We start from the raw sequence: 25768 nt of genomic DNA, 5'->3' as shown, positions 1-25768 counted from the left end.
CCAAATGATTAAAAAAAAAAATTTATTTTGTGTGTCTTGATCTTTTAATAATTTGATTATTCTAATATTTTGTTACCATTATCCCTTTCTTATTAGCCACATTATCACCCCTTAGCCCCATTACAACCCTTGAAAGTCCTTTTGATCTTTTGATGGTGTTTTGTTACATTAGTGGAGATTGGAATAGGAGAATTGCCTATGAGATTGTGATATCACTAATACATTCATTTACTTCCATCATTATTTGAGACACTTTAGTTTATGGATTACCCTATAGTCTATTTAAGCACGATTATTCCTTGTAATTGATTGGTTTGGGCTTGATGATATGGATAGTTGACCCAAGGCTAAGCGGTGATAACTTTGGTAAAGATTGAATTCTTTGCATTTTGAAAGTGGGTATACGGTTTGTTGGTGGCTAAAAGTAAGTTTGAGAGTTTGGATAAGTAATTTTCATAAATTTAAGGTAAGGTACCCCAAATTGCATTAATTGTTTTTAACTTGCTTGAGGACAAGCAAAGGTTTGAGTTTGGGGGAATTTGTTACACTCACTTCATATAGGCATTTTAGGGTAGTTTTGCATCCATTTTGCCCTTATATTTTAGTATATTTTACGTTTTTAGCTTTATTTTATCTTATTTGTTAATTTTAGATACTTTATATTTGATTTTTGTAATTTTGTTGTTTTTGATAGGATTTTGTGGCAAATCGAAGATCAATGAGTGCAATAGGAAGTGATTTGAAGAGATTTGGAGTTCTTTAAGCATGGAGGAAAGTTAAAGAAATCAAGCCTTGAAAGAGCAAACCAGCCGAAATTTGCTTGAGGCTTTGCTTAAGATCATGCTTAGGAGTAGCGGCGGTGCTTAAGGTGCGGCACAAGTCAAGCGAGCGAGAAAAGTCCATTTTACTCTAAGTCCGCCGAGATTTGCTGAAAGGTCCGCTTAACTTTAAGCGAAGGTGCGACTGAAGCTAAAATTTACTAAGAAGCTGCTTAGGGTTAAGCCGAACCCTAAGCAGACTGCCCAGAACGTGAATAGTGCTACTGACTTGGATAATTTTACACCTCATTTCCTATCCACTCCTTGAATCTTATTTACTTTTAGGGCAACCTTTTGGGATGATATAAATTCATCATTTCCTTATTTTTGCCACAAGAGGAAAGGGAGGAGACAAAAAAAAAAGGAAAGAAAATTTAATAGAGAGAGAGAGGAGACGCCATTCTCTCTTAGAGAGGAGCTGTTGCATCAGTTTTGGAGCTCCAGAAACCAGAGATTTTGGTTCTTCTACCTGGGTTTTTCTATTTTAGTCATTTTATCATGTTTTCCTTTACTCTTCCATCAATATTTCTTGTAAATACCATTATGAGTGAGTAATCTCTTTAGATTTCAGAGTTGGGAAATATGTTTTAGATTGATTTGTGGATTTGTACTTGGTATTTCCTTATTTTACATAAATATGAGTTTTGATTCCTTCCTTGTATGCTTGATTTACTTGCCTAATGTTGGTACCCATTGGGTATTATGTTAATCTTTGATTGAAGGACCGAAAGGTGAAAGTCATTGATAGATAATCAAGGATTGGAACTTAAAATCACCTAGATTTAGAAATAAACTAGGATTTTAAGAGGAATTAATTATTGGTTACAAAACTTAATGGGTTTTAAAGTAATCAAATAACATACGAAAGTAGGTTTGGTTATTTTAGAACACACTTTGGTTTGCTTGAAAAAGATATCAAAGGAATTTAGAATCAAATTCCTTCAAACTCTATTTTTCCCTAAAAATTGGAATGCCCAAGACAAATCCTAATTAATTTATGCATAAACCCCCAACTCTGGAATCACTTTTACCATAATTAGACTTTCATTTGAATTACCCATTGTTAATTTAGTTTAATTGCGAACTAGAATTAGAATTAATTTGTTTGCTCCTTACCCATTTCAATTAGATTAATCAATTTACCTTGCTCATTTACATTTACCATTTATTCATTAATCATTAGCCCAAATAATCGCTTCATTCATAGTTTGGTAATCAAACAGAAAATCCTCGTGGGAACGATACTTGATTCATCACTTTATTACTTGAGACGACCCATATACTTGCGGATTAGTCAACATCAAGTTTTTGGTGGAGGCAAAGGAAAGTGTTTGCACTGCCAGAAGAATGGGCATAGGAATAGGAACTGCCCAGAGTATAGCAAGTAGTAGCAGCTTGCAGTAACGAGATATTAGACTCCAGATTGGCAAAAGCTCAACTGTTGAAGCTTTAGCCATAGGATCTAAATCTTTATACATGTGTGGACATGTTTTGTATTTAAATAAGGTTTTGCATGTACCTGATGCTTTTTAAGAACATCATTTCTATATCTAGTTTGACTAGAGATGGTTATGAATTTCAGTTCATAAATGATGTTTGCAATATTTATTTTGAAAATAAATATGCTGGTTCGGGTTATATGCATGATGGACTTTATTATCTGGATAATAATGTTAAATACAAATCTAATGCAAGCAATATAGAAGAATGCAATGCCATGATGAAAATCAACTCAAGTTCAAAATATATTTGGCACTTTAGGTTAGGTCATGTTGCAGAAGATAGGATTGCAAAGTTGGAGAAAATGAGGATTTTATCCTCATTGGGTTCTGAGCCTACTCCAACTTGTGAATCTTGCCTTCAGGGCAAAATGACTAGATCACCCTTTGTTGGACAAGGGCTAAGAGCTGAAAATATTTTGGAGCTAATACATAGTGATGTATGTGGTCTATTTAAAAAAATGGCTAGAGGCGGTTTTCATTACTTTATTACCTTTACTGATGATAAATCAAGGTTTGAGAATTTATATTTGATGAAATACAAACATAAATCCTTTGAAAAGTTCAAAGAATTTAAATCTGAAGTAGAAAATTAAACAGGAAAAAGTATTAAAGTTCTTCAATCAGATCATGAAAGTGAATACTTGAGTACTGAATTTAATGAACACTTGAAAGAGCATGGCATTGTTTCCCAGTTGACTCCTCCAAGAACACCACAGCTGAATGGTGTATTCTGAAAGGAGAAATCGTACCCTATTAGATATGGTACGTAGTATGATGAGCTATACTGATATGCCAATCTCCTTTTGGGAATTTGCATTAGAATCAGCTTTGCATATTCTGAATAGGATTCTATCAAAATCAGTTTCTTCCACACCTTATGAGATATGGCATGGAAGAAAACCAAGTCTTAAGCATGTTAAGATTTGGGGTTATCCAGCTTATATCAAAAAACTGAACACCGATAAATTGAAAACCAGATCAGAAAAAGGTCGATTTGTTGGATATCCAAAAGAGAGTTTTGGATACTATTTTTATTTGCCTACATCACAAAAGGTTGTGGTAAGTAGAGATGCTATATTTCTTGAATAATAGTTTATTCAAGAAGGAGGCAAAGGAAGGCAAATAGAGTTAGAATTGGAGAATTCTGACCAACCAACAGATCAAATGGATATAGATCCATCTAGTCAACCTACACCTATTGATGAAATATCTATAATAATTCCTCACAGATCAACTAGGATATCTCACCCACCAGTGAGATATGGTTTTTTTCATGAAGATGAACAAGAGTTGTTTACTTATGAAGAAGTAGATCATGGAGATGATCCACTTACCTATGAAGAAGCCATATCAGATATAGACTCTTCAAAATGGATTGAAGCTATGAAATCCAAAATTGATTCCATGTATAAGAATCAAGTTTGGGATCTTGTTGACCCACTTGAAGGTATTGCACCTATAGGAAATAAATGAGTTTTCAAGAAGAAATTGGTTCTGATGGAAAGATAGAGACCTACAAATCAAGGCTAGTAGCGAAAGGGTTTTGCCAAAGGCAAGGAATCGACTATGAGGAGACTTTCTCGCCTGTTGCCATGCTTAAATTAATAAGGATTCTACTAGCAATAGCTGCATACTATGATTATGAGATTTGGCAGATGGATGTCAAAACAACTTTTCTCAATGGATACATTAAAGAAAACATTTTCATGGAACAACCTAGGGGTTTTGAATCCCAAGATGGTTCCAAGGTATGCAAGCTAAAAAGATCCATTTACGGGTTAAAACAAGCTTCGAGGAGTTGGAACATCCCTTTTGATGAAGCTATTAAGTTATTTGGTTTTATAAAAAATGAGGATGAGCCATGTGTATATAAGAAGGTTAGTGATAATGCTATTACTTTCCTTGTCTTATATGTGGATGATATTCTATTGATGGGTAATGACATAGGTATGTTGACAACTGTAAAGGTATGGTTGTCATATACATTCTCCATGAAAGACTTAGAAGAGGCAACCTATATTCTTGGAATTCGCATCTATAGAGATAGAGTGAAAAGAATAATTAGTTTATCCCAAAGTCTATATTTGGAAAAGGTGTTAAAGAGGTTTAACATGCTTGATTCCAAGAGAGGATTGTTATCAGTGAGACATGGTATCCACCTTTCTAAAGAGATGTCTCCAAAGACACCTGAAGAAAGAGATAAAATAGCCAGGATTCCATATGCTTCGGCTATTAGAAGTTTGATGTATGCAATGATGTGTACTAGGCCAGATATCGCATATGCTGTTAGTTTGACTAGTAGGTTTCAATCCAATCCAGGTTTGGAACACTGGATAGCTGTCAAGAACATCCTTGAGTACTTGGGAAGAACTAAGGATTTATTCTTGATTTATGGAGGTGGTGACTTGCAATTGGATGGTTATACTGATTCTGATTTTCAATTAAATATCGATGATAGAAAGTCTACATCTGGATATGTGTTCATTTGTCATGGAGGCACAGTCAGTTGGAAGAGTTCCAAACAGAGTACGACTGCAGATTCCGCTATCGAGGTTGAGTATATTGCTGCATCAGATGCTGCAAAAGAAGCTATTTGGATATAAGGTATCCTGGTCTCACCAAAAATCCAAACACATAGAAAGACGCTACCACATTATTAGAGAGATAATTGGGCAAAGGCAATGTAGCCATGCAAAAAATAGCATCAGCTGAAAATCTAGCTGATCCATTCACTAAGCCTTTGTCACAAGCTCAGTTAGACCAACATCTTGAAAAGATGGGTCTAAGGTATTGTAATGAATGGCTCTAGTGCTAGTGGGAGATTGTTAGTAGTATGCCCTATAACATATCATTTAGTATGTATCTTGTACATGTTTTATTAATAAAAGGCATTTTCACTTTTCCATTTACATAATATATTTATATGTAATAGAAAAGGTCCATTGATATTTTGTTAGAAATTTTATTCTTAAGTTGTTAAGAATATGAGTGACATTATTTCTAGTATAAAGTATCATAAATTGGTTCACAATCGAGGATACTTCACAATAAGGACATGACTTATCCAGAAAGATTATAATCATATTTGTTCTCAAGTTATTTATATGAGACGTAAATAAGATGAAATGGTGAGTCTCATGCTATATAACAAATATGATAGGCACTTATATATGATAAGTAGGTTGAACCAGTGACATTTATGATAAGCACATAGAGTTTACTTTTGTCAATACATTGTCATAAATCATATCAGTGCATATAATCTTTAGACCTGAGATAGCACAGTTATCTTGTATATAGGTGTTTTGAGTTTGATACTGCTTTCATACTTGTACTGTGTATGGGTATATGTGCATGTGTTGGCTCCTACTAGTTATATATGGAGGTAGGTGTTGATCAAGATGGAATTTGTTACCCTAAGTAAATAGGGATAAAATCATATGTTCATTTAATTGTTCTTGATGTTTCAAGTTCCTGGCCAGGACAGATAGATTTAATCAGAAAAGAATTTCTGATAAGAAAATCTTTTTAATAAAGAACTGGAATTAAAAGAGAACATAATATTCATAGCAAATGGGGTTTGACATAAACCATGACTCTAGCTCGAATTGGGATTTTGTAACAAAGAGATTCTAGTGCATGATAACATATGATTATAGGTTTATTTAAGGTATTACTTATTATTGATTGGGTGGCCATGTCATGCCATGCTAGGTGTTAACCATGGTCTATGAGGTGCCTAAAATGATTTAGAAAAATCATTTATGGTAAGAAAGAGTTCTGATGATATTAAGAGTTGATATCATATCTCATTGCCAATTAGTGATGAACCTAGTGAGTCACATACATACACAAGTTAATCACTAAGTTAAATGTGATTTAATTGATTAATTAAAGAGTTTAATTGATTAATTAAATAGATTTGGTTTGCAATAAGATTGCAAAGTCCCTAGCATGGCTTGAAACCAAATCTAGGTTATTGGATGTATAGTATAAGTTAAATTTATATTTAAAGTGTTTAAATATGAATTTAATTATGAGAAATTAATTAATAGAGATTAATTAATTAATTTATATTTGATATAAATTTATTAGAAGAAGAGAAATAATTATTTTGGATTGAGAACTCAAAATTAAGACACAAGGGTATTTTGGTCATTTCACAGAGTGACATGTGGCACCATGAGATGGTGACACATGGCACTACACATGAGCTTTCCATTTGTCTTTTAATCATGTAAGATGATCAAAGTCAAGATTAAATCTAAGTTTGACACTTGGCATAATGTGATTGGGTCAATTAAACTAAGAGCCAATCAGAAGGTGACATGTGGCAAGGGTTTTAAGTGATGACCTAATTATAAAAGGGAAAAGAAAGAAAAATAAAACACACTCTCTTATTTTTCTATAGGTGCCGCCACCTTTAGCCCTCTCTCTTCTCTTCATCTTTTCTCACCAATTCAAAGAGAATTGGCCAACTTTCTTTGAATTAAAATTGCTAGAAATTGTTTCTAGTGTTCTATACACACATACAACCTCTCTAAAGGTAAGAACCCAATTTATAATTGGTTGGCAAGGCTTGAGAAGCAAGATTGGGGGCTGCCCATTGGTGATCTTGGTGTGGACAAGCTAGAGGGACAACATTTGGGGTCCTAGGTGCTTCCTAAAGGTACCAATCACATCCATATTGCATCAAAGAGGTTAGTGATCTAACTTCTCTTTTAAACTAGGGTTTAAATGAATTAATTTATTGATTCACAATCTTGAATGGCAAACATAGATCCTAACACATATAAAAGAGTTTTAATATGCAATTGAACATTGAAATTAATTAGGCACATAATGGATGTGGCATGATGCATGAAACCCTAGAAGAAATTTTTGAAATTCAATGTTCTAATCTAAAAATTTACATGCTTTCGCTCCTTCAATAAAATTCAGATTTGAATCAAAATTTAATTGTGTGATTAAAACTATGGGCCTTTGAAATCAAGCCCACAAACAAGCCCAAAGCCATGCTCATGGTTGGATGCACCAAACCATGCGCACTAATGGAGTTCATCTCCATGCCGCCACCTATTCCTTGCAACCAGTAATGAATCAATCATCTCATGATCAAATCACACAATTAAATCATATAATTAATAATCTAAATGGCAAATATAGTGGCTTTGATACCAATTGAAAGAGCGGAAGCATGAAAACAGAAGTTTAGATCATTGAATTCAAAAAATTTTTCATCTAGGGTCACATGCATTATGCAAGATTCATTTTTATCTATTTGATTTCAATGATAAACAGCATATTAAAATTCTTTTAATATATTTTTGGATCTACATTTTTCATTTAAGATTTTAGAATTAACATATTAATTCATTAGAACCTTAGATTAGATCAAGAATAAATGCACTAACTTTTCTGATGCACTGCAGTGTGTTTGGCACCTTTGGGATGCACCTAGGACACCAGATGTTGTCCCTCTAGCTTGTACACACCAAAATCACCAATGGCAGCCCCTTGAACAGCTTCTTAAGCCTTTCCAATCAATTAGAAATTCAGGTTTTGCCTTTTGAGAGATTACAGATGTATACAAGACACTAGAAATAATTTCTAACAATTTTAATTCAAGTGAATGTTGGCCATTCTCTTTGAATTGATGAGAGATGAAGAAGAAGAGAGGGAGAGGCTCCTTTGGGTGGCGGCACCAAAGAAGAACAGCAGCCTTGTATTTTGTTATTTCATCCTTTCCCTTATATAGCTAGGTCACCACTTAAAACCCTTGCCACATGTCAACTTCTGATTGGTTCTTAGTTTAATTGACCCAATCACATTGTGTCAAGTGTCATACTTAGATTTAATATTGACTTTGATCATCTTACATGATTAAAAGACAATTGGCAAGCTTATGTGTAGTGCCATGTATCAACATCTCATGGTGCCACATGTTACCCTGTGAAATGACCAAAATACCCTTGTGTCTTAATTTTGAGTTCTCAACCCAAAATAATTATTTCTCTTCTTCCAATCAATTTATATCAAATATAAATTAATTAATTAATTAATCTCTATCAATTAATTTCTCATAATTAAATTCATATTTAAACACTTTAAATATAAATTTAACTTATACTATACATCCAATAACCTAGATTTGGTTTTAAGTTATGCTAGAGACTTTGCAATCTAATTGCAAACCAAACCTATTTAATTAATCAATTAAACTTTTTAATTAATTAATTAAATCATATTTAATTTGGTGATTGCTTGTGTATGTGTGTGACTTACTAGGCTCATCACTAATTGACAATGAGATATGATATTAATTCTTAATATCATTATAACTCTTTCTTACCATAAATGATTTCTCTAAATCATTTTAGGCAGCTCATAGACTATGATTAACACCTAGCATAGCATGCCATAGCCACCGAATCAGTAATAAGATTTACCTTAAATGAACCTATAATCATATGTTACCATGCACTAAAATCTCTCTGTTACAAAATCCCAATTCGAGCTGGAGTCATGGTTTATGTCAAACCCTATTTGCTATGAATATTATGTTCTCTTTTAATCCCAGTTCTTGGTTAAAAAGATTTTCTTATCAGAAACTCTTTTCTGATTAAATCTTTCTGTTTTGGTCAGGAACTTGAAACATCAAGAACAATTAAATGAACATAGGATTTTATCCCTATTTACTTAGGGTAACAGATTCCATCTTGATAAACACCTATCTCCATAAATAACTAGTAGGAGCCAACACATACCCATATACCCATACACAGTACAAGTATGAAAGCAGTATCAAACTCAAACCACTTATATACAAGATAACTGTGCTATCTCAGGTCTAAAGATTATATGCACTGATATGATTTATGACAATGCATTGACAAGAGTAAACTCCATGTGCTTGTCATAAATATCACTGGTTCGGCCTACTTATCATGCATAAGTGCCTATCATGTTTGTTATATGGCATGAGACTGACCATTCCATCTTATTTACATCTCATGTAAATAACTTGGGAACAAACATGATTACAATTTTTCTGGATAAGTCATGTCCTGTGTGAAGTATCCTCGATTGTGAACCAATTTATGATACTTTGTGTTAGAAATATTGTCACTCATATTCTTAACAACTTAAGAATAGAATTTCTAACAAAATATCAATAAACCTTTTCTATTACACATAAATATATTATGTAAACGGAAAAGTGAAAATACCTTTTATTAATAAAATATGTATAAGATACATACTAAATGATATGCTCTAGGGCATACTACTAACAATCTCCCACTAGCACTAGAGCCATTCATTATAATACCTTAGACCCATCTTCTCAAGATGTTGGTCTAATTGAGCTTGTGATAAAGGCTCAGTGAATGGATCAGTTGGATTTTTAGCTGATGCTATTTTCTGCATGGCTACATCGCCTTGCCCAACTATCTCTCTGATAATGTGGTAGCACCTTTCTATGTGTTTAGATTTGTGGTGAGATCGGGGTTCCTTATATCCAAACAGCTTCTTTTACAGCATCTGATACAGCAATATACTCAGCCTTGGTAGTGAAATTTATAGTCATGCTCTATTTAGAACTCTTCCAACTAACTGCACCTCCATTACAAATGAACACATACCCAGAGGTAGACTTTCTATCATCGATATTTGATTGGAAATCAGAATCAGTATAACTATCCAATTGCAAGTCACTACCTCCATATATCAAGAATAAATCCTTAGTTCTTATCAAATACTTAAGGATATTCTTGACAGCTATCCAGTGTTCCAAACCTAGATTGGATTGATACCTGCTAGTCAAACTAACAGTATATGCGATATCTGGCCTAGTACACAACATTGCATACATTAAACTTCCAATAGTAGAAGCATATGGAATTTTGACCATTTTATCTCTTTCTTCAAGTGTCTTTGGAGACATCTCTTTAGAAAGGTGGATAACATGTCTCACTGGTAACAATTCTTTTTTGGAATCAAGCATGTTAAACCTCTTTAACACCTTTTCCAAGTATAGACTTTGGGATAAACTAATTATTCTTTTCGCTCTATCTCTATAGATGCGAATCCCAAGAATATAGGTTGCCTCCCCTAAGTCTTTTATGGAGAATGTATTTGAAAACCATACCTTTACAGTTGTCAACATACCTTTGTCATTACCCATCAATAGAATGTCATCCACATATAAGACAAGGAAGGTGATAGCACTATCGCTAACCTTCTTATATATACATGGCTCATCCTCATTTTTTATAAAACTAAATGACTTAATGGCTTTATCAAAACGGATGTTCCAATTCTCTGAAGCTTGTTTTAACTCATAAATGGATCGCTTTAGCTTGCGCACTTTGGAACCATCTTGGGATTCAAAACCCCTAGGTTGTTCCATGAAAATGTTTTCTTCAATATATCCACTGAGAAAAACTGTCTTGACATCCATCTGCCAAATCTCATAATCATAGTATGTAGCTATTACTAATAGAATCCTAATTAATTTAAGCATGGCAACAGGTGAGAAAGTCTCCTCACAGTCGATTCCTTGCCTTTGGCGAAACCCTTTCGCTACTAGCCTTGCTTTATAGGTCTCTACCTTTCCATCAGAATCAATTTTCTTCTTGAAAACCCATTTGTTTCCTATAGGTATAATACCTTCAGATGGGTCAATAAGATCCCAAACTTGATTCTTATACATGGAATCAATCTCGAATTTCATAGCATCAATCCATTTTGAAGAGTCTATATCTGATATAGCTTCTTCATAGGCAAGTGGATCATCTCCTTGATCTACTTCTTCAAGAGTAGACAACTCTTGTTCTTCTTCATGAAGGAAACCATATCTCACTGGTGGGTGAGATACCCTGGTTGATCTACGAGGAACAACTGTAGATGTTTCATCAATAGGTGTAAGTTGACTAGATGGATCCATATCCATCTGATCTGTTGGTTGGTCAAAATTCTCCAATTCTAACTCTATTTGCCTTCCTTTGCCTCCTTCTTGAACAAATTATTGTTCAAGAAATGTGGTATCTCTATTTACCACAACCTTTTGTGATGTAGGCAAATAAAATTAATATCCAAAACTATCTTTTGGATATCCAACAAATTGACCCTTTTCTGATTTGGTTTCTAATTTATCAGTTTTCAACTTTTTGATATAAGCTGGACAACCCCAAATCTTAACATGCTTAAGACTTGGTTTTCTTCCATGCCATATCTCATAAGGTGTGGAAGATACTGATTTTGATGGAATCCTATTCAGAACATACAAAGCTGATTCTAATGCAAATCCCCAAAAGGAGATTGGCATATCAGTATAGCTCATCATACTACATACCATATCCAATAGGGTATGATTTCTCCTTTCAGATACACCATTCAGCTGTGGCGTTCCTTGAGGAGTCAGCTGGAAACAATGCCATGTTCTTTTAAGTATTCATCAAATTCCGTACTTAGGTATTCACCTCCACGATCTGATCGAAGAGTTTTAATACTTTTCCTGTTTGATTTTCTACTTCAGATTAAATTCTTTGAACTTTTCAAAGGATTCATGTTTGTATTTCATCAAATACAAATACCCAAACCTTGATTTATCATCAGTAAAGGTAATAAAGTAATGAAAACCGCCTCTAACCATTTCCTTAAATGGACCACATACATCACTATGTATTAGTTCTAAAATATTTTCAGCTCTTAGTCCTTGTCCAACAAAGGGTGATTTAGTCATTTTACCCTGAAGGCAGGATTCACAAGTTGGAGTAGGCTCATAGCAGAATGAGGATAAAATCCCCATTTTCTCCAGTTTTGCAATCCTATCATCTGCAACATGACCTAATCTTAAGTGCCAAATATATTTTGAACTTGAGTTGATTTTTATCATGGCATTGCATTCTTTTAGATTGCTATACTCTGGGCAGTTCCCTTTCAAGTGCCCATCCTTCTGACAGTGGAAACACTTTCCTTTGCCTATGTCAGCTTTGATCTTTATTTTTCTGTTTGGCTATCTTCTTAGAAGATCCTGGAATTTGAGGTTTCTTTTTCTTATTGCCCTTCTTCTTGTTGGACTTTCCAACAGAAGAAGATGCAAACAAAGCTACCTCTTTTCCTTTATTGCCTGGCATATTCTTTTGGGCAATAACCAGCATGTTGAGTAAACCAGCCAAGGTGCATTCCTGCTTAGTTATATGGAAATTTATCACAAAATTCCCAAATGACTTAGGAAGGGACTGAAGGATCAAACCCGTTTGCAGTTGGAAATCCATGTTAAAGTCGAGATGTTCCAGTTGCTCAATTAGCCAAATCATCTTATGGACATGATCCCCAACATTCTGTCCCTTAGACATCCTCATGCGGAATAGCTGTCTAGATATCTCATACCTAGCATTCCTGCTGTGCTCATCATATAACTCTTGTAGGTGAAGGAGGATTTCACTTACACTCTACATGTTCTCATGCTGCTTCTGTAACTCATTACTCATAGAAGCAAACATGTAACACTTGGCTCTCATATCATGCTCCTTCCACTTGTCCAAAGTTTCATGTTCCTCTTGAGTGGCCTCTGGAGGTAAGGGACCAGGAACATTCGAGTCTAGAACATATCCTATATGTTCAAGGTTCAGGACAAGTTTCAAATTTCTTAGCCAATCAGAGAGATTAGGCCCTGTCAACCTATTGCGATCAAGTATGCTTGCAAGAATATTGGATGGTGGTGGTTGTGGTATGCTCATTATTATCAGAAAATTAACTGCAGAAAATAACTAGATTACTTAATAAATGTATTATGCATTTAACCAAAATGATTATGGTCTTTTAATCAAATTGGTTCTCCCACTAACTTAGCGAATCCTACACTTCCAAAGTAGAAAACGAAAATCCTAGTTGGATGGATTTCTATTAGGTAATTGAATTCTTATAATCTTATTGATTATCCTCAGGTACATCCATTATTGGAATTACAATAAATTATAAGTGAGCAACTCCTTGCCCATCACATCTCATGTGAGGTTCAATCCTTTACCTAGGCCCTAATGCTCAAAATCTCAGGTACATCTATTATTGACTTATCTTGCATTAGTTAAGTTAATCCCATTGAGCCAGTAAACATGCAAATAATTTTAATGTCCTCAGGTATATCCAATATTGGCCACCAAACCATTTACATATTTACAACATCTCATGCTTAATAATTATTCTTAAGAAAATCTCTTAAATTAATTGCATCATTTGCAAGTATTTAAAATTTCTTAAAATAATTGCCTCAATGGAGGGCTCACGTTATAATTACTTTAATTATACCATTTCCAACTTAATCATTTGTTTGGAAGATTTTGTGATCGTCCTAATTACTATTATGGTCTGACTTTGCTCATTATCCAATTAACATGCATATATCATATACTTGCATACATTCCTATACATCTTATGCATTCATGTATAATAATAAATATGGTATGATCATAGACTTTCTAAGGGATTCAATTCTGAGCCACCAAGAATTGAATCAGGGTATTCCTAGGTGCATTTCATTCATTCATATTACAAGAGTTGTTGAAGGAGTACATAATCAACACTTGATCTTGAATTCCTCCCACTGGTCCCACCAATGCTCTTGACCTCCTTGATCTTCTTGCAATCCAATTACATAGTAATCCTTGGCATACCAAGGCGAATTTACAAGAACTAAATAAATGAAATTACAACCCAAAAAATATTACAACCTTTATAATATATGCCCAAAATAAATTAAAATAAATTAATTAATTTACAATCCAAAGAAACATAAAAGAAATAAATCTAATCACATTGGTCTTTTATTGTCCATGATCATCCATCATGCATATCACTATTTAACAATTAAATAAAACATACATACTTAAATTAAATTGAATATCTCATATTCAACTTAAAAATTCATATTTGAATATGATTCAAACAAATTTAAAAATTCATATTTGAATCACATTCAAATAAATTTAAAAATTTAGATTTGAATCAAAATTTAATTGTGTGATTAAAACTCCTAATTAAACACTTTAATTAATCATGGGCCTAATTATGGGCCTTGAAACAAAGCCCACATTCAAGCCCAAACAACCATGCGCACCCTAGGTTTGCACAACCATGGAAGCTGCCACCTATGGTGACTCCAAACAAGCAAGCCGCCACCTTTGTTGGTCCAACCAGCAATGAAACAATCATCTCATGATCAAATCACACAATTAAATCATATAATCAATAATCTAAATGGAAAATATGGTGGCTCTGATACCAATTGAAAGAGCAGAAGCATGAAAAACATAAGTTTAGATCATTGAATTCAAAAATTTTTTCATCTAGGGTCACATGCATCATGCAAGATTCATTTTTATTTATTTGATTTCAATGATAAACAGCATATTAAAACTCTTTTAATATGTTTTTGGATCTACATTTGCCATTTAAGATTTTAGAATTAACAGATTAATTTATTAGAATCCTAGATTAGATCAATAACAAATGCACTAATCTTTTTGATGCACTACATTGTGTTTGGCACCTTGGGGATGCGCCTAGGACACCAGATGTTGTCCCTCTAGCTTGTCCACACCAAGATCACCAATGGCAGCCTCTTGAACAGCTTCTCAAGCCTTTCCAATTAATTAAAAATTCAGGTTTTGCCTTTTGAGAGATTACAGATGTATACAGGACACTGAAAATGATTTCTAGCAATTTTAATTCAAGAGAATGTTGGCAATTCTCTTTGAATTGATGAGAGATGTAGAAGAAGAAAGGGAGAGGCTCCTTTGGGTGGTGGCACCAAAGAAGAACAGCAACCTTTTATTTTGTTATTTCATCCTTTCCCTTATATAGCTAGGCCACCATTTAAAACCCTTGCCACATGTCACCATCTGATTGGCTCTTAGTTTAATTGACCTAATCACATTGTGCCAAGTGTCAAACTTAGATTTAATATTGACTTTGATCATCTTACATGATTAAAAGACAATTGGCAAGTTTATGTATAGTGCCATGTGTCAACATCTCATGGTGCCACATGTCACCCTGCGAAATGACCAAAATACCCTTGTGTCTTAATTTTGAGTTCTCAACCCAAAATAATTATTTCTCTTCTTCTAATCAATTTATATCAAATATAAATTAATTAATTAATTTCTCATAATTAAATTCATATTTAAACACTTTAAATATAAATTTAACTTATACTATACATCCAATAACCTAGATTTGGTTTCAAGTCATAATTAAATTCATATTTAAACACTTTAAATATAAATTTAACTTATACTATACTTCTAATAACCTAGATTTGGTTTCAAGTCATGCTAGAGACTTTGCAATCTAATTGCAAACTAAACCTATTTAATTAATTAATTAAACTCTTTAATTAATTAATTAAATCACATTTAACTTAGTGATTATTATGTATGTGTGTGACTTACTAGGCTCATCACTAATTGATAATGAGATATGATATTAACTCTTAATATCATCGGAACTCTTTCTTACCATAAATGATTTCTCTAAATCATTTTAGGCAGCTCATAAACTATGGTTAACACCAAGCATAGCATGTCATAACCACCCAATCTGTAAAAAGGTTTACCTTAAATGAACCTATAATCATATGTTACCATGCACTAGAATCTCTCTGTTACAAAATCTCAATTCGAGCTGGAGTCATGGTTTATGTCTAACCCCATTTGCTATGAATATTATGTTCTCTTTTAATTCCAGTTCTTGATTAAAAAGATTTTCTTATCAGAAACTCTTTTCTGATTAAATCTATCTGTCCTGGCCAGGAACTTGAAACATCAAGAACAATTAAATGAACATAGGATTTTATCTCTATTTACTTAGGGTAACAGATTTCATCTTGATCAACACCTACCTCCATATATAACTTGTAGGAGCCAACACATGTCCATATATCCATACACAGTACAAGTATGAAAGTAGTATCAAACTCAAATCACCTATATACAAGATAACTGTGCTATCTTAGGTCTAAAGATTATATGCACTGATATGATTTATGATAATACATTAACAAGAGTAAACTCCATGTGCTTGTCATAAATGTCACTGGTTCGGCCTATTTATCATGTATAAGTACCTATCATGTTTGTTATATGGCATGAGACTCACCATTCCATCTTACATCTCATATAAATAACTTGGGAACAAACATGATTACAATCTTTCTGGATAAGTCATGTCCTGTGTGAAGTATCCTCAATTGTGAACCAATTTATGATACTTTGTGCTAAAAATACTGTCACTCATATTCTTAACAACTTAAGAATATAATTTCTAACAAAATATCAATGGAACTTTTCTATTACACATAAATATATTATGTAAATGGAAAAGTGAAAATGTCTTTTTATTAATAAAACATGTACAAGATACATACTAAATGATATGCTCTAGGGCATACTACTAACACCCCCGTGTTATGGGCTTCGCATAGGTACATTCGATTCACGGAAATTCGACTGTCGAACGGGTTTACATTTTCGGGTAGGATAGCTGGGCGGTCGAAGCTACTTCAGAACCGGGTCAAGATTATAGGCTACCCCACCATTTTCAGACGTCCTGGATATGTTTTCAATATCCAAATTGGCGTAAATAAGCCCGAACCATAAGTTTCCTTAATTATTTAATTTTGAGTTTAGATTAAAAATTCATAAAATATTCATGGATAGTTAGAAAATTATAATTCTTTTTGTATTAGCTTAGTAATATTATTAAAGACCGTGGGGCAAAATTTTAAAATTTTTAGAGCTCATTTGGGTAGTTTTTGCAAAAGAGTTAGTTGTAGGGACTAAATGATAATTTTTCAAATTATAGTTGTTGACTGTTTGGATGGGCCCAGGAGGGGCCATGTGATGTGATTAAGTTATGGTTGTGAGACTTATGGATATATAAGTGTATTTTGAGCCCTTTTGCAGGTTGGGTAGGTTTTAGGTATATGGGGAACTCTGTCGGATTTTCAGCATAACTTAGAGTGTCTTTGGTTCTTTTTAAGCTTGTGTTGAGTTAATTATATTAAATAATTATAATGTATTTGTCAAGTGAGCCAGGACAGCCTTCTTCCTCCGCCCAGCCACAACAGTGACCTCGGTTTATGTCTGTGAGTAAAATATTGATTTTAATTATAATTTCAATATTATTATATGTTCAGGCATGCTCATGCATCACTTATAAAAATATATTTATATAGTTAAATACTAGGCAGCTTTATATTGCATCTTTATTTGATGAAATGTTATGGATGTTGTTTTTATGGTAATTTGGAGTAGTGTGCGTATGTTAGCGTGCGTTTAGTATGTGACATTGGATATGGACAGGACGGGTAGACGCGGCTAGAGCTTGACTCGCTGGGACCTAATCTTTTATGGATAAGTCGGGGTAGGCACGGCTCAAGATGATCTTGCTGGCCCTCACATTTAGTCTATTAAGCGAAAGTCCGGCTTAAAATGTACTCGCTGACAGAGGTTGGATTAAGAGAGTTGTATAAGGAATTAACTCCCATATATGTACTGTTTGAAATTATATGGGTAAGTTAGTGCTCCAAATTACCTTTTTGCTGTTATGATGTGATTTATATGAAAAGTATGAAGGTGTTGCATTCCACTCTTTAGGATGCATTAGTTTTAGATAACTATAGAAATTGTGCTTTAAATCGGTATTTTACTCTCTGAGTCGAACGCTCACTCCTATTCACCTTATTTTTCGACGATACATAAGAGTTCTTGTTGAATTTTAACCTGCCTCCCTCCTTCGCAAGTCATTAAGTAATGTCTATTATGTTTTATATAATTTTACTAAATTCTAGAACTTCGCATGTGTTAGAAGTACTTTATTTGATTTGGGTCTGTATTATAATTGCCACGTTAGATCTGTAAACCTATTAAATGCATGTATGATTAGATTGGATGAGGAAGCTGAGCTCCCATTTGACTTTTTGACATTATGAGTATGTGAAGGGTGAGCTGAGCTCCCCAAATTATTATATATATTGTGTTTACAGGTCGAGTGAGTAAAAAACTTCCCGTTGGGTGGTCCCTGTTATGTCCAGACTCTATTCGGTTGTTTTTCTTGAAATTAGGCTCAATATGGGCCTTGGAATTGGGTTAAGAAATAACTAGGCTTACTACGGGCCTCAAGGGCTTTAGGTTGGCCCAGGTCTTAGTGCCGGTCCGGCTCATAGGTTGTGTCGTGATAGCCCAACTCACTCGTAGACCTCAACTAGAGCTACTCCATAAACTCTTACTTCTCTCTTGTTTTCACTCAGGCTGCTCTTGTTTTCTGTCAAATTTGACAGAATACATGCACCCGGGTTAAGAATAAAACTGAACTTTTGTTAAAATCATCATAATTTTAACAGAGTTTTTGATCTTATATAACCCACTTACACACACTCTCACTATACGATATGAGAAATATTATTGTATTTAAGAACCTCTTTAAGAGTGTATAATCATTTATTTTTTCGCTAATTTAACTTTTGTTTTTCTATTATTTTAATACAATATATACAATATGTTACTTTTTTTACTAACTGAGTACACTAAATTATTACTTTTTTTTCAAAAAAAAACCACTAAATCATTACTCTGATATAGTATATCAAGTTTACCTATTAATTTCTCGAATTAATAAATATTATTCTACAATGATTAAACACTTTAGCAATTATTTTATATATGGAGTTACCTATAACCTATTATCACTTCAATTAAAATTCCAAAAGCTTAATCTTAATAAGTTTAAATGTATAATAATCAAACATTTATTGATGTGAAGTTTAAAAAATTATGAATATTTTACACAAATTAATATATCTTTAAAAGTTGAAAATGAAGAGAAATTATCAAATTATAACAATCTAATTTATTCTAATATTTAAAAATATAAGTTATTATTATTATTATTATTATTATTATTATTATTATTATTATTGTTAACTCATTTTTTGTAGTCTCACTTTTAAAGTTAAACTAAACACGTTTCAAAATCCAGTGCCTTTATGTGTATGGGCAAGCAAAGGACCCAACAAATGAACGATCTCATATATATATATATATATATTAACTTTTTATTTTTAATTTTAAAAATAACTTTAATACCATTAACTAAAACTTATTGATAACGACCTCAAATTTTTAATTGATGTGTAAAGAAGAAATACTTATAACACTTCCACAAATTACGCAAAACGCTGAGATCATATTTTTTCATTTAATATGAAATTTATGATTTATAGTTTATAAAATTATTATACTTAAATAAAAATTAAAAAAAAAAACAAATTGTAGTCCAATAATTTCCCGCAATGACTGTTTTGGCTTTGAAAGAAACATTAACAATATTCGACTCAAAATATATCGGCTCTTCTTCTCCTCTGTTCTCCTACCACATCTTTCTTTAGCTCAAAGAACTGATGAAAGATGTCAAAATATCTCAATTCCCAGATATCTTCCTTTTCGGAACAAGCACTTCATCATATCAGGTACCCATGTGTGTGTGTGTGTTTTTTTTTTCCCCATTAATTTCCCATCTTGGCTGCAATTATCAGTTCCCAGATTGAAGGAGCTTACCTTGAAGATGGCAAGGGTCTCAACAACTGGGATGTTTTTACTCATATTCAGGTACCCGTTTACTGTTCATTTCAACATATTCTTGTACTCTGTACTGTAATTATAAAATTTGGGGCAATTTTTTTTTTCTTTTCCCCTTCCCACTCATATTTTTGAATTGCAAAAATCTGAAACTGAAAAGGGCTATTTTCTTTCCTTTTTTGCTATGTTTTGTTTGTACAGGAAGATATTGAGTTGATGCTAGGGGTGAGTACTATTCAGTTTAAACAAAAAAATCGAACTGAACTGCCTTAATTCAGTAATTTGGTTCGATTTTTGATATAATTCGGTTCGGTTTAGTTTTATATTTTAAAAATTTCGATTATTTCTGTTCGGTTCGGTTCGGTTATGGAGAAAAAAAATCGGTTTGAACCGAACCAAACCGAATAATATTTTTTATTTTTGAATTAATTTATTTTTATAGGGAATTTATGAATTATATGTAATTTTATATATATAAATTGCTTAATTTCATTGATTAATGGTTATTAGGTTTAAACTAAGGTTAAAATCAAACCAAATAACTTGAAAATTAAGTCTAAATTAAAAAATCAAGCAAATTCGAAACCAATCAGTTTGAACCTAACCGAACTGAAATAAAGCAGTTCGATTCGATTCAATTTTTCATTTATTTCGATTCGGTTCAATTCTAAAATATAGTAATTTGATTTTTGTAATTTAATTTGATTCGATTTGATTTGAATCGAATGTTCACCCCTAATTGATGCTGTCTCTAGGGGTAAATGCATACAGGTACTCAATCTCTTGCTGCAGAAATTTGCCAAGTATGTGCTGCCATTTATTAGCAAATCAAATTGATTGATTTCAGTGCTTTGGTATTTGCTAATTAAACAATTAACTGATTGATTGATGATAGAGGAAGATTTGGTGAAGTTAATGCAAGAGGAATCAGCTTCTATAATAATATTATAGAAAAGCTTTTACTTAGAGGTAATTTACTTTTTTTTCTTTGATTGTTTATTTATATGTTGAAAACATGGGAGACAAGCAGATTATCTTAGACTTCCTGACATATAATATTGCACCTATTACATCCAAATAGGACATAAAATACTGCCAATGCCATAAAAATGCAGGAATTGAGCCATTCGTGACAATACACCATCATGATATCCCACAAGAGTTGGAGCATAAATATGGATCATGGCTTAGTCCTCTTATGCTGTAATTTCTGCTTTCATAATGAAATTTGTGAAGCCAGTACTTAGGTACGTGAAATTAGGGGTGAGTAGATTTCGGTTCAAACTGAAAAATTGAATCGAACTGAATAAATTCGGTTCAATCGGTTCGATTTTAAAATTTAATGGGTTCGGTTCGATTTTATATTATAAAAATTTCGATTATTTCAGTTCTGTTCGGTTTTGAAGAGAAAAAAATCTATTAAACGGAACCAAACTGAATAGTAATTTTATATATTCAAATCGAATCAAAATGAACCAAATTAATTTTTGAATTGATTTATTTTTATGGAGAATTTATGAATTATATTTAATTATATATATATATAAATTGTTTAATTTCATTGATTAATGGTTAATAGGTTCAAACCAAAGTCAAAATTAGACCAAATAACTTGAAAATCAAGTCTAAATTTAAAAATCAATAAAAAATAAAACCGACCGATTTGAATTGAACCAAATCAAAATAGAACGATTCGGTTCGATTTGATTTTTCATCAATTTCGGTTCGGTTCAGTTTCTAAAATATATAATTCGATTTTTATAATTTAATTTAGTTTGGTTCAGTTTAGTTCGGTTCGAACAGAATGCTCACCCCTACGTGAAATCCATAAATTTGGAAATTCTTGCAAGGAAGAGTTTGTCTACTTCGAGGAAATTTGTCTCAAGAGCTTTGGACATATTTGGACATAAAATTAAGTGCTGGACAACCTTGAATGATTCTAACTTATCTACAGATATGGTACTCTCCAGCGCGCTGTTTGCCGCCTTTCGGCAACCGTTCCATTGGTAATTCTGATATAGAGCCTTCCGTTGTTATGCATAAATGATACTGGCACATGCCAAGGCAGTTAAGTTATACTCCAAAAACTTTCAAGTAACCAAAATATGCTTGCTCCAACTCTCCCTCACTCTTTTTTTTTTTTTTTTTTTTTAAATTTTATTTTTTTACATTGAACACTTAAAAAGGAATGAATTGTCAGAGTTTAAATTCCTAATTTTCTAATTATAAGGCAGGCACTCAACCATTTGTTTCAATCCTATTGTACTGCTTTTTCCAGGACTTATGAAAAAGCAGTACAATCAAATTGATATCCATGTAATAACAACTGAATAATTGTGAAAATAAAATTCGAGATCTCTTAAAATTCATGGCAAAAGTGTTTTATTCTTAATTACCTTTAGACTAAGATGTTATCACAAGAAGTAAACTTTGTGAAGTGATAATTTCTTGCCATGCAGGGGTTTTGGATCCCATTGCATATGGTGATTATCCTCCCGAAATGCGTCACTATCTTGGAAGTGAATTGCCACGGTTTTCACAGGAAGAAATCAGTACTGTAAAAGAAAGTATAGATATCATCGGCATTAACCATTATACAGCATTACATTCCAAGGATTGCATCCATTCTGCTTGCATCCCAGGCAGGGATTACCCTGTCCGAGGCTTTGTTTATGCTACAGGAGAAAGAGATGGTGTTTCCAATTGGAGACCGGGTATGATGCTACTAAATGTAAAATGTCTAATTCCATTTCCAACTCTTTTTAGCTTCAATTTCCTGCAGACTGCAAATCCAAGGTTCTTTATAGCTCCAAGAGGACTGGAGAAGAATATTAACTATGTTAAGGAAAGATACAATAATATGGCAATGATTGTGACAGAAAATTGTTAAGTATCATAATATATGCGGCCAGTAGTTCAATAGTTGAATACCTAGCTGCCTGTATTTACAAAAAAGTTCAAATTGTACCATAGGTTTTGCTCCTCCACTGCAGCTACAAGATCAGCAGGAGTTGTTGCAGGATGCTGAAAGAATCAACTTTCATAAATCCTATCTTGCAGCTCTGGCTAGAGCCATAAGGTAAGGTAAAAGAATCCCTTGTGTGTGTTTTTGCTCCAGCTGAACATGACATTAATGAATTGCTTATTTTGAATTATAGAATTGGAGCTGATGTTCATGGGTACTTTGTGTGGAGCTTGATAGACAACTTTGAATGGATATTTATGGTTACAGTCCATGATACAGACTTTTACTATGTTGATCGCCAAACGCTTAAGCGAATAAGCTTTCTACTAGTTGGTATATAAATTTCCTTCAAGTTGATGCTCCTAGCAATCGCAGCAATTTCAAAAGCAAAATATCATGAGCATTGGATCAAAAGCTGCAAAAGCAGAAATGTAATAGTTATGCATGTATGTATTTATCAAATGTTGTGTAAGGTTTTCCTTTCTGTAATTTATTTATTTATTTGTTGTTGTGTTTGCTGCGAACAATCCATTGGAGACCATGATGCTATGTGATAGAGAAATGATAATTTAATTTGGTTGAATCTGTTATAGCAGAAATGCAAATTTATGGTGCACACATAAATCGCACAATCATACAGTATAGAAAAGAAAAGAAAAATAACATAGTATAGTATTTAATGTAGTTCGACCATAAAATCTATGTTCATGAGTAAAATTAGAGAAAAAGTCCCACTACGATGAAAAAGTAAGATACAATTATTTAAAACTCTCAAATTTTAATTTCTCTAATATCTCACAACTCTATCGTAGCAGAATATTACAATATTTATATCGATCCATATCGCAGGGTGTTGCCCCTAAAGAGATCAGTCGTGGGCTTCGGGCTTGGGCCTATTGGCCCTTGCCCGCAAATCTTACTTTTTATCCCAATCGGGTCGTAATGCCAAACTTTCGAATCGAATCACAATTTAGGTCCATAAAAACATATTCAAAATTCAAGTCACATAAAAATAACTAAATCAAATAATAGAATTTTATTTCATTCAACAAATTCTCATCTCTTGGGTTTTCTAAGACTTGCGCCAAATAGGCAATAGCAGTTTTTATTTATTTATTTTTTATCTTTATTATCAAACTTTCTTAGGACTTAGGAGCGGCGAGTCGTTCTTTCTTTTTCTTAAAATTATCACATTGCGTGATTGTGGAGAGAAATTTAATGTCCTCCTCCACTTCTTTTCGTCCTATAATTCTGCTTGAATTTATATAGAAATCCAAATGTTGGGGTGAATTAGCTAGAAACAACGATACAGACAAATCCCCAATTAAAAATTTCTTGACGAAAGCAGACTAGAAAGCATAGTACAACAACAGCATAATATTTTATTTCAATGGACTGATATACAACATTAAAGTTTCTTTTATTCAAATATATAATAAAATGGAAGAAAATCAAATAACTGATATATCCAACCCAGCAGCTATTGAAATATCTACATATTACAATGTGACCGCCGTATACATCGACCTTTGAACTGTGGATATTTTTATTACGAAGCATAAGCTGTAAGCAAGTAAAATTCACTGAGGGTGAAAAAAAAATAAAAATAATAAACGAATTGATCATTTTACAATTTATTAACAGGAATCCAACAAATAATTGAAGCCAGGAAACAAGAAGATGAAGGTTTTGGATTAATATGCCATAGGAGGTAGGATGCTGGGAATCTTTCTGCCATAAGTTTGCCTTTCATTCTCCATCTCAATTAAGCTTCTGATGACAATATCCGATGCACTTGTAACCACTTCCGACCAGTTCCTGTAAAGCAAAACATAAAGAAGAAAAATTATTTATTTTTCTTTTCTTGCATTTCATAAATAAATGTTGATCTAGCTTATAATATATAGATTTTCTTTTATTTATTATATAGTACATCAACTTGTACAATATTAAAATGCCATTGTATGTGGAAACAAGAGCAAAGAAACAAAGAAGCTATGGCGTACAATGATCTTACCCTTTCAAGGAGTCGAACGTAAGCCCTACGGTGTACTTAGTCTCTTCAAGCGCCCAATTAAACCTCTGTATTTCCTCTGCGGAGCACAGTCCCTTGTTTACAATGCGAAGTTGCGAGGGTTTAATGTCACAGAAGATAGGAATAACCTTCTTCTTGGATTCCATTATAAGAGCTAGCTCATGAAGGCAGAAGTATGACTCACAATAACGAGGAGAGAGCACAGCTACACCTATCTTACATTGCCTAATTGCTCTATTGATATTCTCAAACAACTTATCACCTGGTTTCATGTTCTTGTTGTCCAAGAAAGGACGTAGTTCTAACCTAGAAAGGTGATCGTAAAGCAACGTAGCTACTGTTCGTTTCGTGTCAATACCTCTATGGTTAATGAAGACATCACAAGGTTTAATAGCACGATTCATCATCCGGGTTTGGGAGTCTCGGGTGAGAAATTGGCGCTGGAATTTAACGATGGATGAGCGATGCATGGTTCCTAAAAAAAGAGGCAGAAAAATCCCTTGCTAGCTACGTGTCGTTTGCTGTTTGGTTTGGTATTATGAAATGTAATATTGTGTGAGAAGGAAGTTGGGGAAGTTATAGTTTATATAGGAGGAATGAAGTCTTGAATAGGTTATGACGATTAAGGAATATGCTCATTTTTACTTCTTCAGTTGAATTGAAGGAGGAAACTTAATGCATGTGAAAAGGTTGAAGTTGAACATTAGCAAGTGATAAGCGCGTTCTTGATTTGGACAGTTTTGTTATAAAATATTATAAAAAAAAGAGAGAAAAGAACAAACACCTTGACCACCACCTTCAAGTGC

General features: G+C 33.1%; 1 protein-coding gene and 1 pseudogene across 1 annotated transcript; one reads left to right on the top strand and one right to left on the bottom strand.

The window, feature by feature from the left end:
- LOC110667310 (beta-glucosidase 18-like) overlaps positions 1 to 23327 on the top strand; it is a 63484-nt pseudogene extending 40157 nt beyond the window's left edge.
- Positions 23328 to 24464: 1137 nt separating this feature from the next.
- LOC110667311 (probable 2' cyclic ADP-D-ribose synthase BdTIR) lies at positions 24465 to 25476 on the bottom strand. The gene is made up of 2 exons (XM_021828117.2): positions 24945 to 25476; positions 24465 to 24745 (listed from the first exon to the last, which is right to left on the bottom strand). Exons 1-2 carry the CDS (start codon positions 25430 to 25432, stop codon positions 24622 to 24624), a joined length of 612 nt encoding a protein of 203 aa, XP_021683809.2. The 5' UTR covers positions 25433 to 25476; the 3' UTR covers positions 24465 to 24621.
- Between the last annotated feature and the right edge of the window lie 292 nt (positions 25477 to 25768).

This window comes from Hevea brasiliensis, chromosome 15 (assembly GCF_030052815.1).
Source record: "Hevea brasiliensis isolate MT/VB/25A 57/8 chromosome 15, ASM3005281v1, whole genome shotgun sequence".
Classification (NCBI taxonomy): domain Eukaryota; kingdom Viridiplantae; phylum Streptophyta; class Magnoliopsida; order Malpighiales; family Euphorbiaceae; genus Hevea; species Hevea brasiliensis.
Note: the sequence above shows the minus strand (reverse complement) of the source record. Positions and strands in the feature narration are given on the sequence as shown.

Excerpts from the sequence above, each read along its gene's own strand:
- LOC110667311 (XM_021828117.2), bottom strand. The coding sequence starts at position 25,432 with ATGCATCGCTCATCCATCGTTAAATTCCAGCGCCAATTTCTCACCCGA. Across the intron at positions 24,746-24,944 it reads ACGTTCGACTCCTTGAAAGG|GAACTGGTCGGAAGTGGTTA; the intron begins GTAAGATCATTG and ends TTTGCTTTACAG.